The sequence below is a fragment of the Meleagris gallopavo genome, chromosome 6 (genome assembly GCF_905368555.1).
Source record: "Meleagris gallopavo chromosome 6, MGAL_WU_HG_1.1, whole genome shotgun sequence".
NCBI lineage: Eukaryota > Metazoa > Chordata > Aves > Galliformes > Phasianidae > Meleagris > Meleagris gallopavo.
In genome coordinates this window covers 25,843,554-25,861,200 of record NC_139409.1, presented here as the reverse complement: position 1 = coordinate 25,861,200, position 17,647 = coordinate 25,843,554, and the positions used below count along the sequence as shown (strand labels likewise).

The 17,647-nt window shown below is 33.2% G+C and overlaps 1 protein-coding gene across 1 annotated transcript in view; it reads right to left on the bottom strand.

The window, feature by feature from the left end:
- PHF14 (PHD finger protein 14) overlaps nucleotides 1-17,647 on the bottom strand; it is a 174,235-nt gene that overhangs the window by 77,089 nt on the left and 79,499 nt on the right. The window contains exons 16-17 of the mRNA XM_085226963.1: nucleotides 15,579-15,629; nucleotides 15,291-15,412 (exon numbers count right to left, since the gene is read on the bottom strand). Coding sequence (XP_085083089.1) covers nucleotides 15,291-15,412; nucleotides 15,579-15,629 — 173 coding nt within the window. The remainder of the gene's footprint in view (nucleotides 1-15,290; nucleotides 15,413-15,578; nucleotides 15,630-17,647) is intronic.

The following is a 17,647-nucleotide window of genomic DNA, read 5'->3' as shown; positions in this document are numbered from 1 at the left end:
GTACTGCTATTATCACCAGTGCTTAGCTTATCTAATTTTCATCTCTTCAAGGCCAGCTACAAACCTTCAGAGTAAGTTTTGATGTGTTTCAATCACAGACATTTCATTTGAGCATTTCACCATTTCACTTTTCACTGCCTGTAAGCAAGCACTTTATAATTCAGTCACTGTACAGAAGCATACTATACATTATTCATGACTCTGGAGAAACAGAGTGGGTAGGTTGCACAATTTCAGAAGCATAAACAGTAATATGAATTTGAAAGAAGTGAATTGAAACTATCATTCCAGAAGAACCACTGAAAACTTTAATTTAAAAATGTTTCCAAAAATTTTCAAAAAAACATTCAGCAATGACTTCTCCAGTGAATCGCAGAAAAGATTCTGTGACAGCAACAGAGATAAAAAGTCTCAAATACAATGATCAAGGGAGGCTGAAGTACTATTTTCCCAAAGCTCTGGTGCCAAACACTGTTAGCTGTTTGAACAAAAACATTATGTATATCTTAAGAAATGGCAAAAACAAAAATAGCAGTCTGGAAACATTTGCACTTCTGGGGCTGACAGAGAATACTGAACACATGCAAGATGCTGAAAAAGGCAATAGCAGAAATATTTAACCAGAAACACAAGTTTCCCTTTTCTTCGTGTATCACTTTCCTTAATTTGATAATAATGACATAATAATAATGACAATAATAATGTTTTGAACTGTATCACTTTAACTTATAAAGTCTATTATCTTCAAGTAAACAATTTCATATGTAGTAGACTGAGAAAAAGTACTTCAGATAACTTCAATATAAATTAATCTACACTGAAAATACCATGCTGCTTAATTTCAGAATTTTATCAATCTTCATTACTAAAAAATTAATCATTTTGTACTCATGGGTTAATATTAAATTTAGACGCAGAAATTATGAGAATGGGAATTTTTCTTAAGCATCTCATGAAACAGTAAAACTAACCTTGAATGAAATAGGAAGATATTATTTTCAAAACTAAAATGAGACTAAGATATTTAAGTAGAACTAAGCAGATAAGTTACTAATTCAAGTCTCAGAATAAGGGACTCCAGTTTTTCAGAAATTTAATCTTATGTGATTTCTACGCTAAGCAGGACCAACTGAAAAAAATGTTAGGTACCAAGTACTATAAACTTCACTCAAACTTCCTTTCCCACAAAGATGCGGAATATCGTTATAAAGATAAAGCAATGAAGTGGGTCAGCACAAACTAAAGTGTACTTTCCTTAAGAGGAGAATCCAGATGAAATGGTAGCACACAGGAGCATGGCACAGGTCTCACAGCTTGTAATTGCCCTTGCTGACCACTACCTGCATACACACATACAATCTATGCAAACCTACGTGAGTGTGTGTAGCTACATACAAGGTGACCACAGTAGTTTTGACTCAGAAAATAATGGCTAACTCACAGAAACTGTTCAGATCAAGTCTTCAAAGAACTTTGATCCCTATCAGAGTATTAGTACCCTTAAGACTCTCCACAGAAAGCCAGTTCACCTGACCTGTTTTTGCATGAAGTGGGAAGGGACATACTTCCTGGTGGTGATGAATGAAAGGGCAAGAGGAACCAGACACAAATTGAAACAGTGCACATTTTAGCATAAGCGGCAGCATTTTTTTGTGCGTGTATTTTTCGTTTGTTTGTTTGCTCTACTGCAAGGAAGGTCAAACAGAACAAGAGAGGCTGCAGAAACCCCATCTATGGAGGTACAGAAAACCCAGCCAGCCCCTGCGTGGAGTGAGTTACTCCAGCTGACCTTGCTCTGAGCAAGGGGCTAGAGATTAAGCTCTAGAGGTCTCTTCCAATCACAGCTGCTCTGTGATTCAGCTCTTTATAAAAGCAAAAATGGTTTAGACAAGCCTTTCAGAACTGAAGAAAATTAAAGTCCTACAGTTTACTTATTGTTCTTTAATGTGAAAAACTAAGATTACCACTGGAGTTTTAAAAGCCCGCTGGTTTTCTTATCTCTTTTTCACAGCCAGTGTTATTAAAAGAACTGTCAGTAGGTACCAGCAGACGAAAGGCTGTTTTTATGTAAATTTAAATAATTTTACTATGACTGGTTACAAAATAACACTTTTTTTTTTTCCATTTCATCTGCTTTGCATCTTAAGATATCAAACTGCTGCTTTTTATATACCAGTAATGGCATAAACTCTCCAAAATGCAAAAAATGTCAATTAAATACTAGACTGATGAGCACTGCTCTGACTGCTAAAACTGGCAATACTGATTTTACTCATGCAAAACCTAAAATCTCAACAGATGTAACTTTTCTTTTAAAATGAACATTAAGCATCTTTTCCTCAAACGCATATCTTAACATCCCTCTACAGGCTCACATGCTTGGCAGTTACAATTACTTATTTTTCATCAAGCCAGAAAAATCTAGAAATTGCTCTCTTTATCTGTCACTTATTATTAAATAGTCTTCAAAACTTATTAAGTAGGGTTATCCTCACCAAAAATTCTCATGCTGTTACTGAATGTAATTTTTTTTTTTTTTTTTTTTTTTTTTACTATCTTCAAAACTCATTTATTCCATTTTGGTGTGGATTCTTAACTTACACTGTGTTCCACCCACAAAACACCTTCATCCTTGGTTCTCCAAATCTCAGCACTGTTGAATAGTAATGCAAAAATATACTCCCTTAGGAAGTCATGTCCAGAACAGTCGGTAGACCAGAAACAAGAAGTCCACTGAAATTCTGAAACTGACTATCAAGGTCATAAAGGCAGAATTTAAACTTTATTTTAATTGCCTGTTACCAAGCACAAACAAGTCAGTTCTCCCTGGTGGTTATACTAATCAGCATGCATTGCGTTAGATGGAAAAATGCACAAGAATCTCATCCATTCTCTTTTATATTCTATTTGCCTTAATTTCTAAGCAGAGACAGGATATGAAATAAGCGGTCCATATCATAAGATCCAAAGAGACATCCATTTTGAGGCCTGGAAAGGCGTAATACCAACATAATATCGAAACAGAAGATTTACTCCTCTCCCTTTATTTCCCTAGGTAACATCAGGATCAGGTATAATTTGTCACTGAATTTCATTAACAAGCATGCTTCAGAAAAGTCTTCAAAATTATGAGATTTTTAAATCCAAGAATAAAACACAGTTGCAGTTTAGACTGAAATATGCACTTTTATTCATACAGTATTTTCTTACCAAATTATAATCAAGTTTCTGCTATGCAATTTTGATACTGCTATTGCTAGCTTTTATTGCTGTATGAAATTGCAAACACCTAAAGCCTGCCAAAACAACTTCATCACACCTATTTCATTTGTAATTGCCTTTTGTAAGAATTAGATCTGAAATTACTGTTTAGGTGTTATAGTCAAGTAAGTGGCAACAAATTTTTATCAATTAGGTTACATACAGATGGATTTTTGCAATTAACTGAGAAAATTCTATTATGTTCTAATATATCCTAAGTTAGCTATTAGTCCACTGATATCACTGAATTATACTTGCATTTACTTCTATCAACTTCAGCTAAAACTGAACAACATATCAAGCATCAATACCCACTTAGCTATCATTATCATTAAAATTTCCTCTGAAAAATACAAACACATCATCAAACATATTTCACCATATGTAGGATGCTGAAGCTTTCATAAAGTCCTGAAAATGCTCTCAATTGCTACAGCTTTCATGACACGTTCCATCAGTAAAACCCAACTATACACACTAGCTTCCAGGAAGAGTACAGGGTTAGTTGTCTCTGTTTGCTTTTAATTACAAATAGTTAAATTGAATAAATTATTTTCATTTTAGATTTCAATTAAAGAACTGAGGCTCTCAAATCAGAAATGACTGAAGAATATTCTGACTTTTTGTCAAACACAGCACGTTTTCTTGACTAGTCGATAAATAATGTGACAGCAAATGTGCTCCAACACCTATGTTTTTTCTTGCAAGTCACTGGACAATTGCACCTCTGAAGTTTATTTTTGCCCCCACAGGGAAACCTAATCACATACAATGGCAGTAACAATCATTCAATACATTAAAACTAGATGGGAGAAGGAAAAAAAAAAAAAAAAAAAAAAAATGACATGCCAAGAAAACCATACATCCTTAAGAAAAGAAAAACCAAAACTGTATTTTTAAGGGATGAAAGCGTATTCTGTGCTTGGCAGAAGCATGATTTTTCATTAGTTCCAAAAGCAGACAAAGGATGCAAGAACAACACTTCAGACAAGTAACATTTCCTGTTCAACCACACTTACATTTATTATCTTAGATGCATACAAGCTCCTGTACAATATCGATGGGCAGAAGCTTTCTCACTCCATACAAACTTATCCATTTCCAAGTGACAATGCTGACCTTTCGGTGTACTATAGTTGCTGATACTTTGCTCTCTGCTCCAACAATTTATAATAATATATATCAAAAATGACATGCAGAAATAAGTGTACTGTGCTGTATAGCTCATGTGTAAGGTCTCTGTGATTGCTAATTAGAAAGGACGCTTTCCTGAATTATTATATTTTGCATGCAATTACGGCAGAGCAACAACATAAATTAACTTTACAGAAAAAGGCATTCAATATTGTTGCTGGAGATACATATATTTCCCTTCCCCGATAATCAGTAAAATTCTATATGAGAAACAATGCACATAGAATGGCTTTGTTTTTGTCTTTAAAAGAGAACAGTGATTTCTGTAATAGAATTCAAATGCTTGGCCACCCTTCCTCTACCTTCCTAACCTAACTTTTGTTTTCTTTTAATGAGAAAAGGGAAAGTCAGCAAAACAAAATGTCACCATTAAATCATTTCACAGCATTTTGTGTCAGAAATGTAATGGAAAATGCACACATCATGGGAAAGGTTACTGTTCTTCCAGAATATCTTTTCTGTTGGTTCAGGGCGTATCTTTCTACATAACTGTGCAGGCACTACTGATAGTTGTTCTCCCTAGGCTTAATTTGGCAGTTGAAGGATTGTGGCATTTTCAGGAAACCACTGTGCAGTGATTTTAGTGGTTATCTGGCTGAAAGCAATGGTATGATTTAGAATAATTACTCTGTTTACGTGCAATGGTAAAAGTCAGTTATGACATCAAATTCCAGCGTCAGCTTATATTTTACTGTGTATTTCCCTAATATGACAACATATCAAGACCTCAGTCAGAATTACAAAAATTTATTGTACATGTTCCTCAACAGCAAAATACATGTGGAACACAAGAGTGTTTTATTCTTAGTTTAACTGACAATTATGAGAAAAATAAAAATGAAACGAGAAAAAGACAGTTTCACCCAGGTAATCAGAGAACTGAAAATTAATTAGTGCTTGACCTTTACATTATTACAATAACTGATATGAAAAAGGGAACAAAGGCTTTTTTTTTTTTTTTTTTTCTCCTTTTCCCCATTCTACAGTCTTTCTCTTAAAAGCCAAGTGAAGTTACCAGGCGTTCCTCAACATGAAGTCAAAGAAAGGTTTGAAAATTTAGCTGCCACCTTATTCAAGATAGCATGGCAAAGTTCTTGAATTTTTTTTTTATTTTTTTTTTCTCTGAGCTTCATATGACAACATCCAAAAAACATTTGTTCAAATAAGATAAAAAAAAAAAAAAGATATTTCATGATAAAGATCAAGTATTAAAAAAAAAATCACTTCAAAAGGTAAATGCCTACGAACAACATGAAGAAGTAGAAGAATGAGATTGTTATAAAGCAATGATGTGCTAAATGCAGAGATACTGAATGCTTGTCTTATTATGGAACCAGATCTGTGGCTTTTTGAATGGCAGATATGAATTAATAATTTTTATTGATATGAGAATGCAAAGCCATCACATATAGGTTATGGGAATAATCGCACTTTCTCCTAAGAAGTCAGTTTTATTAATTGTAAAACAAAACAAAATCTGAATCCAGCCTTGGATATATGTGATTAAAAAAAAAAAAAATCCAATTGTGAAATACATGTAAAAGGCAACAACTAAATGAATAATTACTCCAGATTATCCAGTCAGTAATTTCAATGGCTGCAAGGACAGGGAACCAAAGTAAGATCATCCACAATAGGCAAAATTGTAGTGAATAGTAATATTATGCCAAAATATAAGAACAAAAACTAAAACCAAGAGCTATATTCTTTTTCAGAAAAAGATATTCTATTAGAAGATTAATATTAACTTGTAAAATTGTCAAACTTCCTTTTAGAAAATTTTGTGTAAAGCACTTCAGCTATATCAACGTTTTACTACAAAAAATGAATTTCTCCTCTAACATATGCTGCAAAACAGCCTTCTTTACACAGTACATCATGGTGCTAAAGAGGCACTGTAAGGAGAGGTTTTTTTTTTCCTTCTCTGTGGTTCTAAAAGTATGTTTTCCAGTCCCCAGCTGTGATATATGTTAGTTTACAGAATTATTGAGTTAAAAAAGAATAATATTTAATATTCAAGTAGACTATCCACAACTGTCCAGAGATCATCATTTTCCACCATATAGAAAATTTTCAATTTAGTCCGAAATTAACAAGAAATTGCACACACTTTTGCTCCATTAACTTATTAATGAAAATTTGTGCTATATGCCATTTTACTCACATCAATAAAAACTGTGGTTGATGCTTAGAAAAAAAGACTCAAAGGAGTTAAGCTCCCAGTACTCTTATCTACTTTTCATGTACTTCTTCAGTAACAAAACATATGTTCGCTCTGATTCCACATCAAATTTTGAATATTGCAGTTGATTTTTGCACTAATAACTCAAAGCTCTTACTATTAAAACCCCACACAGGTTATCTAACTACAGATCAAAGAGGAGCAATAGTAGTGGGCAGCAGTAACAAAAGTAAGAAACAGAATCGACTGCATACTAGGACAAATTATTATCATTTAGCATACTCAATTCATAATTAACATTACACTTCTGTGGACAGACAGTTACTTTAGAAAATTGACTCTATAGATGCTCAATTGATGCTAATTGTGTCAAGCCAAAATTAAGGCTGCAATGTTTAAAAGGTTATTGCTTCCTGCCACTGTCTTCTACCATGTTCTTTCAATATCTGAACACAAACATTCTCAGTTATAAATTTCTTAAGTGCTTCAGTTTCATGGTTTCTGTAGCTATGGCTCAGTTTAACAATGCAGAACAAGTGAACTGATAAAGAATTTGACATTTGTTTTTTGAACACTGTTCTATGAAATGCTCTGATGTGATAACCTTGCTGCACTGAAAGTTACTGAAGCTGTTTGGCCAGAACAATGGAATATGTGACACATACAAATGCCAACTGAATTGGATTATTTGATACACGTCTGATGCTTTAAGAAAAAATTCTTAAGAATAACCACAGAAATAAATGCTACTGACCCTATCAAGATAAATATTTAAATCTGTTGCAACTATAATGTATTACCAGGAACCAGGCTGGGAAATATTTCGCTAGGTCATCAGCCTCTGCTGTTACAGATAAAGTAATTCCACACTCTCTGCATATTGTTTTGTTAAAGTAATTTTAATCTTCTGCAGAGGCACCTCACTCATGGGTATTTTTTTTCCTCTAAAGAACTCACTACTTAGAGGAAAGATAATCAACAGAGCCTGAGTATTATGCTTTTTAATTCTTTTGAAACTCAGGAATAAGAAGAAGGTATGGAGGCCTCTGATCTATGTATTTCTTAAGACAACCAGAAAAATAAGATATAAATCCTGAAATATCGAGCAGTTTTGGGATCAGTTGACAACTGCCAAATACAGTATAAAGCTCTAATGTACAAATCCATGATTGCAGCACAGACTTAATCAAGCAGCTGCAACCAGAAAAAAGGATAACTACTTCTGAAAATTCACTCATCAAGAAAAGTAAAATATTATTAGTAGAACAGAAAGTAATTCCGCAGAAAGATCTGCCTGAATTTCTATTTACTAGCAGTTACTTGAAAAATGTACTACTTCGAAAATTCATGATACAAGTCCACAAACATTTAAGATCAAGAGACTGAACACCAATACCAAGATCTTCTGATAATTAAACAACTGAATCAAATTTGCCTCTGAAGAGTGCAGAAACTTCCACTCTATAGTGGAAGTTTAAAGCCCAATAAAGAGATTAAAGCCCAGTATACAAGTAATTGAGAGTCACTGGCCTACGACTTTTAAATAGACAGGTAGACAGAGAGACAGACAGATAGATAAAAAGATAGATAAATCTTGCACTGAACTTCATGGGGGGATTGATCACTAAACAGACTGGGAAATAACTGGAAGAAAAACAAGTAGCCAAGGAAAAATTAATCCTTGATTGATTTCAGGAGAGGAAAGTAAAACAAACAAATAACTTTGGGAAATAAAAAATAAAAAAATCACTTGGTAATGGGAGCACTGAAAAATCTTGTGAAACATTACAATAATACTCCAGTAGGGTTTGAAAACCTTTGCAACAGTGAGAGATATAAGCATACATTCTTCTTCTACTCTACATATTTAAAACAAACAAACCAACTTAATTTCTTTATAGTATTTTCATGAGGAATATCATAAAAATGTAAATACTATTTAAAAAAGAAATTCTCAGAAAACATCTTTTTCCTGAAAAGTACGAAGATCATTCTTTTCTGTATCTGCACTTGATCACAGGTAAGTAGAATAATCTTCTATTAAATTTTGTACTGTCTTGCAAAAGCATGATTTAATAGCATGATTTAGAAAAAAGTAGCATTAGATCATCTTTGTACGTACTGCCTAACCTGGCTTTCCTGTTTCTAATAACAAAGAGTTGAATGGAAACAAATCTCTTAATCTAAACAGTATCTCTAAAGTTTCTGTTTCAGGTCATTTCTGGGCAGATTGCCTTTAAGATCAAGATCATATGGTGTCAAGAATTAAACTACCACTGAAAAATGAAATTAGTTATCTGAAAATCTGAGTATAGATTTTCAAGTGAGTTGAATTTCCCCAAGACCTAACTGGTTAGACAATGTCAGGGCAAAGAAATAATGCAGGCTTCAGTCTACGTTTTGCTTTCTCATTTTTATAAAACAACAGACATCCATGTTAAAGAAACCGTTTAGTTACCACAGTTAAATGGATTGGTTTCTAATTAATTCAATAGTTTGCTATGGATTTCTTGCAATAAAACTTCAAATGTTGCAGGTATAGGCAGCTTTAGAGGACTGACTAACTGAAATACAAGTGTATATATATATAAATAGATAGATAGATATAGATATGTGTGCGTGTGCGTGCGTGTGTTCACTTGCTATCTAGCATCAAAAGAAATATCTTTGAGAAGGCAGTAAAATGAATGAGAGGAAAAAAAAATATTATATGGCAGGTAACTTATGCAATTAGAAAAGTCAACATGCAGTTAACATGCAATCCCCATAAATTATGTAACAGAAATAAACTACAGTACTAAACAAGAAGCTTCCCTTCATTCAAGTACTTCATTCCAGTAAGATAATGCATTTATAATCCTTTGTAAAACCTAAGACTGTTGCAAATTGTGGATAAATTAACTAATATTTTCCTTACAATTAATCTCTACATTAACAGCCTTAAACTACTGTAAATCATACTATTTCAATTACTGTGATAGACTGTTAATTTTGTTGCAGTGCATTTAAAGTAATTAATTATTAATGTGCTTGTTCTGAAAAACTTCAGCTCATGCAGAGCTTCAAAACTGGCAGCTGACTAACAGCTAAGGAACGAATCTTTAACTTGAAGACTGATAGGCACCTCACATAGAAAGGAGAGAAACAAATGATATAAAGACATACTTATGCAAGACAAATGCAATTAAGGAAATGTGGTGAGCAACAGTTTCAGAGTAAAAATCTTCAGAGGACTCAGAAGAACTTAAAATATACTTCCTGTTCAAAAAAATAGAATTAAGGGATACAACTTTGTTCAGCTAGGGACTCAGTTTTTTATACAGTGTCAATTATCCTAAATACAATATGCACATTTGTAGCACCATTATTACAGATGTTGTATAGTTTTTCAAGATTTTCAGTTATTTTGTGACTTGGTGACTGAGATATGACAAACTTTATAGTTAGATGTATCAGATATGTTTTTTTTCTTTCAGTAAATCTGTCACTGTATGTTTTCATCTATTACTCACCTTCCCCTTTAAGACCTGCCTTGATACAGTGACTGCACATTTAGAATATCATGTTTTACTTCAATCACTTTCAGATTTACTTACTTTTAAGTAAGCATCTGCATTAAAAACAAATACTGTATGCATGCTTAGGAGCTCACTTATCAATTTTATGCATTTTTGAATACAATAATCAATACTCAAATCTATTTGCAAAAAATTTGGTTTAATATTTTCTTCAAATAGAACCCTAGTCTGTTAGATTCTCTGTTATGCTATCAAAAGAAATGAGAAAATCTAACTCAACTGACAGTGAAGTGTAAAAAGTCAACACATAAGATGTCAGAAGTACAGTTGCTCTAAGTTGTGATATAAAGAAATCCAACACTTTATCAGATATTTCTTTAAATTGGCCAACGTAACTATGATTTGGTCTCATATATAAACCACATCTTAATTTTGTTCCTCTTTTCACATATTAAGTATTTGAATATTAGCTTTGTGTCGTGGGTTGTTTTTTTTTTTTTAATTTATTTTTAAATATACTATATTCCTAAACGCTTCCCAAGCACACTGGGAAGGCAAAAGCTAAAAATTATAGATTTGTTTGTTTTGAATAGCAGCAGTTCATCTTAATTTTGTTATTTTATCAAAACAGAATAAACAATAATATGTTAAAAGCACTTTGTGCATAGTGGCACAATTACTTCCTCATGGAGAACGGTGCAAAACAGAAGGCAAGCTTTACCTATTAAATACTGAGTCATACTTTATCTTATCCATGTTTCTACTAAATTTAGTTAAATTATCAAGAGAGCTATTAGACAATATCATAAGAACTTTATAAATAAAAATTAGTTTAAATTAAAATTATTATTAAAGTGCCCACTGTAAATTCCTCTACCAAATTCTCAGTGACAAAACATATGCCTCACATCAAATCTATCTGCACCTTGTATTAAATATTTAAAAAACACTACATTTTACTATAATTTTTCGCAAAATTCAGTTCATTTGAATAAAAGGATATTCAAAATTCACAATTCTCTAGTCAATGATATGGCTTCCTTATGGTCATTTATCACTGAATCATGGAATGGCTTGGGTTGGTAGGCACCTCAAGGATCATCAGTTCCCAACCCCTCTGCCATAGGCAGGGCTGCCAATTGCTAGAAAAGTACTAGATCAGACTACCCAGGGCCTGATCCAACCTGGCCTTACACACCTCCATGGAAGCGGCATCCACAACTCTCAGGGTAACTTGTTCCAACACCTCACTACTCTCAGTGAAAAACTTCCCCCTGACAAGTATTCTACATCTCCCCTCCTTTAGTTTAAAATCATTTCCCCTTGTCCTATCACTATCTACCCTTGTAAAAAGTTGATTTTCTTCATGTTTATGAACTTCCTTTAAACAGTGGAAGGCCATGAGTTCTCCCTCATTATTATGATACACTACACTTATTTGAGCGGATTGCTTTGATTAACTTTTTGCTGTCCAAATAATCTTTTAAATAGTAACTGTTCCACTAATTTCATAACAGACAAAAAACTGCGCAAGTATTTTATAATTATAAAAATAATACACAAAAATGAATATAACAAATTTATTTAAAAAAAAGGTGTTGCAAAAAGATTTCAAGATTGATTCACTCATTTTGTGGACAAAACCAGAAAATGTGAACTTTTAATATACTCCATATTCATATTGGAAACATCTATGTATGAAATCGGACAGTAGTGATTAAAAATACAGTCTTCACATTTCTATAAATTATATGGCAACTACTTACACACACACAGAAGTACTGTGTCAATATGGTTTTTAAAAAGCTAATAAATATGGATATTCTAACTTCAATCAATTTTTTAGTACAAAACTGAAGTCAATAAGGTAAACTTCAGCCAATTAATGAACTATTATGATTTACGCAAATGAAACCTGCCTTTTCAGGAATAGTTTCAAACCATTTTACAGATAATTATTTAAAGATTCTGTATCCATATGAACAACAGGTTAAGTAAAGACACTGATAATGAATAATCCTGCAGCCATTCCATACTGCAAATAAGCATCTAAAATTGAGATTAAAAAAACTGAATCTCCATTTGTCAAACAGTAATAGCTGGTCGAGCAATTTAATACTTTTCATTCCAGATTTAGTAATAAATATTCACCTTTGTTCACAAAACGTGTATTTTACAAAACTCATTCAACCGTGGCTGAAAGACTGTGCTGGCAAATTAGCAGCCAATAAGCATTTAACTGCAGTTCAGAAACCACTTAATTATAAGCAGCTTTCTGTTTCATGATGTCTTCAACTCAAAAACATTTGCCAAATTGCAAATTCAAGGGGCCTCAGGTCTGAATTACCTCAAACCTCCACACGACAAACAAAGCAATTTACATTTCGAGCATAGGAGAGGAAGAGTGCAGCATTGCAATGTTTGAAATAAGAGAAATAATTGCTTATCTTCCTCTAATCTCTGCTCAGTTAGCAGCCAAAAGTGAGACATCGATGTAGCTTTTAGAACATAACATTTCTGAAAAATGGATTGTTCATGAATAATGTAATTAGCTCTGTCTCTGGTAACATAAGATACAAAACCTGGAAGGCTCCATCAAGATTATTCTTCAAATCTGCAGTTTCAGCAGTTGTGCATTCTCATTTAACTTACTGATCAAATTGCACATTCAAAAAAAATCTCTTCAATAACATCCTCCCTAACCTGCCTTTTCTTCATGGAAGACAAAAACAAAATGCAGTAAAGACAAAATATTTGCTGAGTGAGAGACAGACAATTAAAAAAAAATAATTGTTTTCTGAGAAACATTTGACTGTAACAACGAACAGTGGCAAAATATGTACTTCTTACAAAAAATGCTATCGACTTAAATTTAAAATAACACTAATTTGCTTCTAAAACTAATTAGGAGGATAGTTTACAATAGAATTTTTTAGGGTTTGACACGTAATATGTTTAGTTTAGGTCAGTTTGAATTATTACTAAAATCTTAGTATTATATAATAAACAAGACATACCATTCAATTTCTACTGTGTTTTTAATTTTCAGCCTAAATATATGGTTCTGGTACTGACTTACAGAATAAGCCTGATGAAGAAAATTAACTGACTACCCTTACTGCAGTAAGGCATGGTATACGTTTCCAGGATTTGTTCCCATAACCAAACAGCTTTCTGGCACTGCTGATTTCTTGCCAACTGTTATGAGAGCAGGTCTGAAGAAAGCCATTTCCCTGTTACACAGAGTTAAAAACTGTTGCCACCAATTACCGTGTTTTTGTGTTAACAGATCTTATGATATCCTCCTTCTGTTTTTCAGCCTGGTCCAGGGAAGGAACTAGGAGGCCAACCGAGCTGTAAAGTACCTTCACAACAGTTATTGATGTCCTAGAAGTACTTCAATTCAAAAGAATCCTACACCTAGGAGAATTAAGTGTGTGCATCGAAACAGGTTAGGGTCTGATCAGCTGGAAAGGAGTTCTGCAGAGAAGATGATGAGCTGGCAGCGTACCCTTGTGGCCAAGAAGGCCAATGGTACCCTGGTGTGCGTTAAAGAGTGGCCAGAAGACTGAAAGAAGTTATCCCACCCTCGTTACTCTGCCGTGGTGAATTCACATCTAGAGAACTGCGTCCAGTTCAGGGCTCTTCAGTTCAAGACAGACAGACAACTCCTGGAGAGAGTCCACAAAGACTCTCTTTGTGGGTAAGTAAGGGGCCTGGAACAGCTCCCTTATGAGGAAAGGCTGAAAAACCTGGAACTGTTCAGCCTGGAGAAGAGGAGATTGAGTGGGGATGGTATCGATACTTACAAATATCTAAAGGATGAGTGTCAAGAGGATGTGGACAGCCTCTTTTCAGTGGGGCCCAGTAAAAGGACAATGGTTAATGAGCACAAACTGGAATACAGGTAATTCCATACGAACATAAAGAACTTTACTTAGAGGGTGACAGAGCACTGGAACAAGCTGCTCAGGGAGGTTGTAGAGTCTCCTTCTCTGGAGATATTCAAAACCCACCTGGACACTTTCCCATGCAACCTACTGAAGCAAACTTGCTTTAGCAAGGTGGTTGGATTTGATGATCTCCAGATGCCTCTTTCAAACCCTATGATTCTGTGAACCTGTAAAATTGCATCAACTTTTACAGTACGAGATATGCTACAATCACGATATAAAATAAGCTATCTCAGCAGAAGACATCTGTATCTGGGATATATCATAATTCTAAAGCTACATTTTGTCTGCATTTATCACTGATTCTGACTTTCACTATAACTGATTCCTTGAATGAAATGAAAACATACATTTTAGAACAAACCCTACAGTTAAAAATACCAATTATATTTGTCCTGAAAGAGGAGACCTCTTCCATAAAAATCTATCTGAATCATAAAGGACCTAAATATAATGCTATTTTTTATCTGAATTTATTATGAGATCATTTTAATGAAAGTTCAGTAGATTCAATTAGAATTTGTTTTCTGGTTGCTAAGCTCCATTATTCTTCTTTCAACAGTTATGAGCAGTTTCTATAGCTTCACAAAGAGGTCAGGAAGCCAGATATAAAGTTTAAATCAGCGAAACTTGTGGTCAATAGTAGCTGCCACTGAATAGCTATTCTACACTTTAATTAGATTCCTGCACCTACTAGAACACCACTCAAGAGGGTTTTTTCCAGCTCTATTTCAGATAAGGAATATGATTATCAAACCCTTTTATGATCTGTATTAATGGAGGTAGCATTAATACCTTTTTAAAACATGATTTACTCATAATCCAAACTTTAACTCATAAAATTGTTGATAATACTAATTTAATTAGTCTTAAGATAGTCCTGTTGCTTTACTATCATTAAATTGCTGGTTTATCTTTCTGACCTGCTATAAAACATTGACAATTCACCCTGGCAGGAGAAAATTAATTCCTTTGTGTTAGAAAAACAGATTATCTTGGTTATTTACATCTTAATCCACAGTGTAAACATGTTTGGCAGGTCAATAAGTGAATTAAGTCAATGTTTCTGAACTAATGTTTCTCTTAAATATTTTTAATAAGCACATTTTCTTCAATAAAATCATGAAAACAAAGTGATGAAGATGGAACTGTAATTCCTCAAGGTCAGAACATCAAACCTACCTGACTAGATTTTCATTGTCTCCAGTCCCTTTGCACGTAGCACATTCAGTCCTTAAGTCCTCTGATTTGGGTTTCTTTTGCAGAACAGATTGCCGCTGTCTTCTTTCTCTGGGAATCCGTTCCTGTCATAATAGTAGACAAAAAGAGAGGAATGGGGGGAAAGAAGGAGAAGAAAGCAAATATTTTCAATTACAGTACTGTAAGTAACATTTCAACCCAAAGTTTAATTTTTTTTTGTGAAAGTGTTTAAAACAAACAAACAAAAAAATCAAAACACTATATTCCAACCTCAGGTTTTTCTTCATCTGGCACAAAGCTTCGTTTTCGTCCTCTAGTTCTCTAGAAGAAAATATATTTAGATTTCAATATAAAGTAACAAAGAACATTTCGGCTATTTATTTATTACTCAAAACATCAACAAAAATATGCCTCATGAAATCATTTCAAGAATTAACTACAGAACTACTAAGGGAAAACTAGAATATCAGATGTTAGAGAAATGTACTGCATTGGCCAAAAAGAAAATATAAATAATTTTGTTGAGTTGTGCATACAAAATATAATTCTAAAGAACACTATCTTCAGAATAGTCTCATGAAGATGTTTCATGAACTATCCAACTACAAAATGCATGAGTTTAAATTTAATATGAACACTTTATTACACTAAATTAATACATGATATCAGAGTACACAGAAATTTCTGGGATCACAAGACTTCATATACCATAAGCTTTTTTTTTTTGTTACATTGGAATATTACATATCAGACTTTTTTTTTTAATTTATATATATTAAAAATTGGTCATTTAAAATCACGACACACTATTAAATTGGCCTTTTTGTAATCTAATTTATATTTCAGTACAGGATATGCTTTTGTACAATGTTTTCAATATTAACTAGGACAATTAAATTCTGAAATACATTTTATCAGCTTTAGTTTCTTATATGCTGAGATACACAGTAGGACAGATGAAAACAGCTACGAGGCAGATCATTTTTCAATCTAGGCAATTCTATGATTCTATACTAAGAGACATGATTTAGCAGGGAAATATTGGTGGTAGATAGACAGTTGGACTAGATGATCTTGAAGATCTTTTCCAGCTCCAGTATTCTATGACTCTATAAATCTACAGCATTAACTACATGCCAACATAAAAATGGTACAAAACAGATCAGATGAGTAATGTGAGAGGCAGAACTAATTTCAGTATTGCATTTCGCGAAAAAAATTAAATGCCTACAGTGTTAAGGAAGTCATTCTAAAAAGTAACACATCCATAAACTGCATCAACAATCAAAGGTTTAAAAAGAACTGTAAGTAACTACATGCAACTCACAAGCAAATCTAGTTTCACTCAGTACTTTATCTCTGAAGCAGCAACAATATAAATTGCTGTTAAGTTGGTAGTATCGCACTTTCCCCTTATTTAAGAAAATGAGAACAGACGCAGTAGGACGTAGAAAACAGACAATTCTACTTAACAACGTCTCATACTTCAAAATTAATTCTAAAAAGAACTTCAAAATGCTTGTTTTTCTTGGAGAAAATAATCATCTATGAAATCATTTGCCATGTGGCAAAAAAAGATGCACGCTGTTTAATTTTTCATTTCACTTATTTTTAACACAGCTACTTTTGATGTCAATACAAAAAAACACTAGTGAACAAAATCTTAGAACAATCTCAGAACAGTTAAGAAGCAGCTGGACAGTAAAACAAAATCCAACAAGCTAATAATATAATGCTTTTCCTGCTTAGCTTTCCTTAGAGGGGATTTTTCCTAGTTTCACAATAAGATTGTTCAGTACTTTACATTATTATACACATTGAAACTTGGCTATAGAGTAAATAATACTGCCACTTCAGCAGTATATAACTCTATATAAGCAGACTGTACCTGCTTAAGTTAGTTACACAGTGTTTGCAAAGCTTTTCTCTGCTTTTGAATAAGAATTAACTCTGTAGTAAAAGGAGCTTCAAAGAAATGTACAACTGATTTGTTTTATGTCTTCTTAAAAGAGTAACTACTGTTAGGATTTTCTTTCACATTTCCCTAAGGACAATTGTTAAAAACTTGTAGGACAGTAAGAGCTTTAAATGCCCTGTAAGAAATATTATTTTCCACAGATAAATGAAGATACATAAACTGGAATGCTCTCATATTCTAAGCTTGCAGCCATATGTATTGTGTTTAATTCCAACAATAAATTCCATCAGAAAAATTTAAGGACACAATAACAACATGAGACTTGGTATTCCAAGTCATTTTTTAGGTATTTCAAAGTAACAGCCTATTAACACATAAATACACATAGGTAACTCTGTAAGTAATACCTCTTACTTCCATG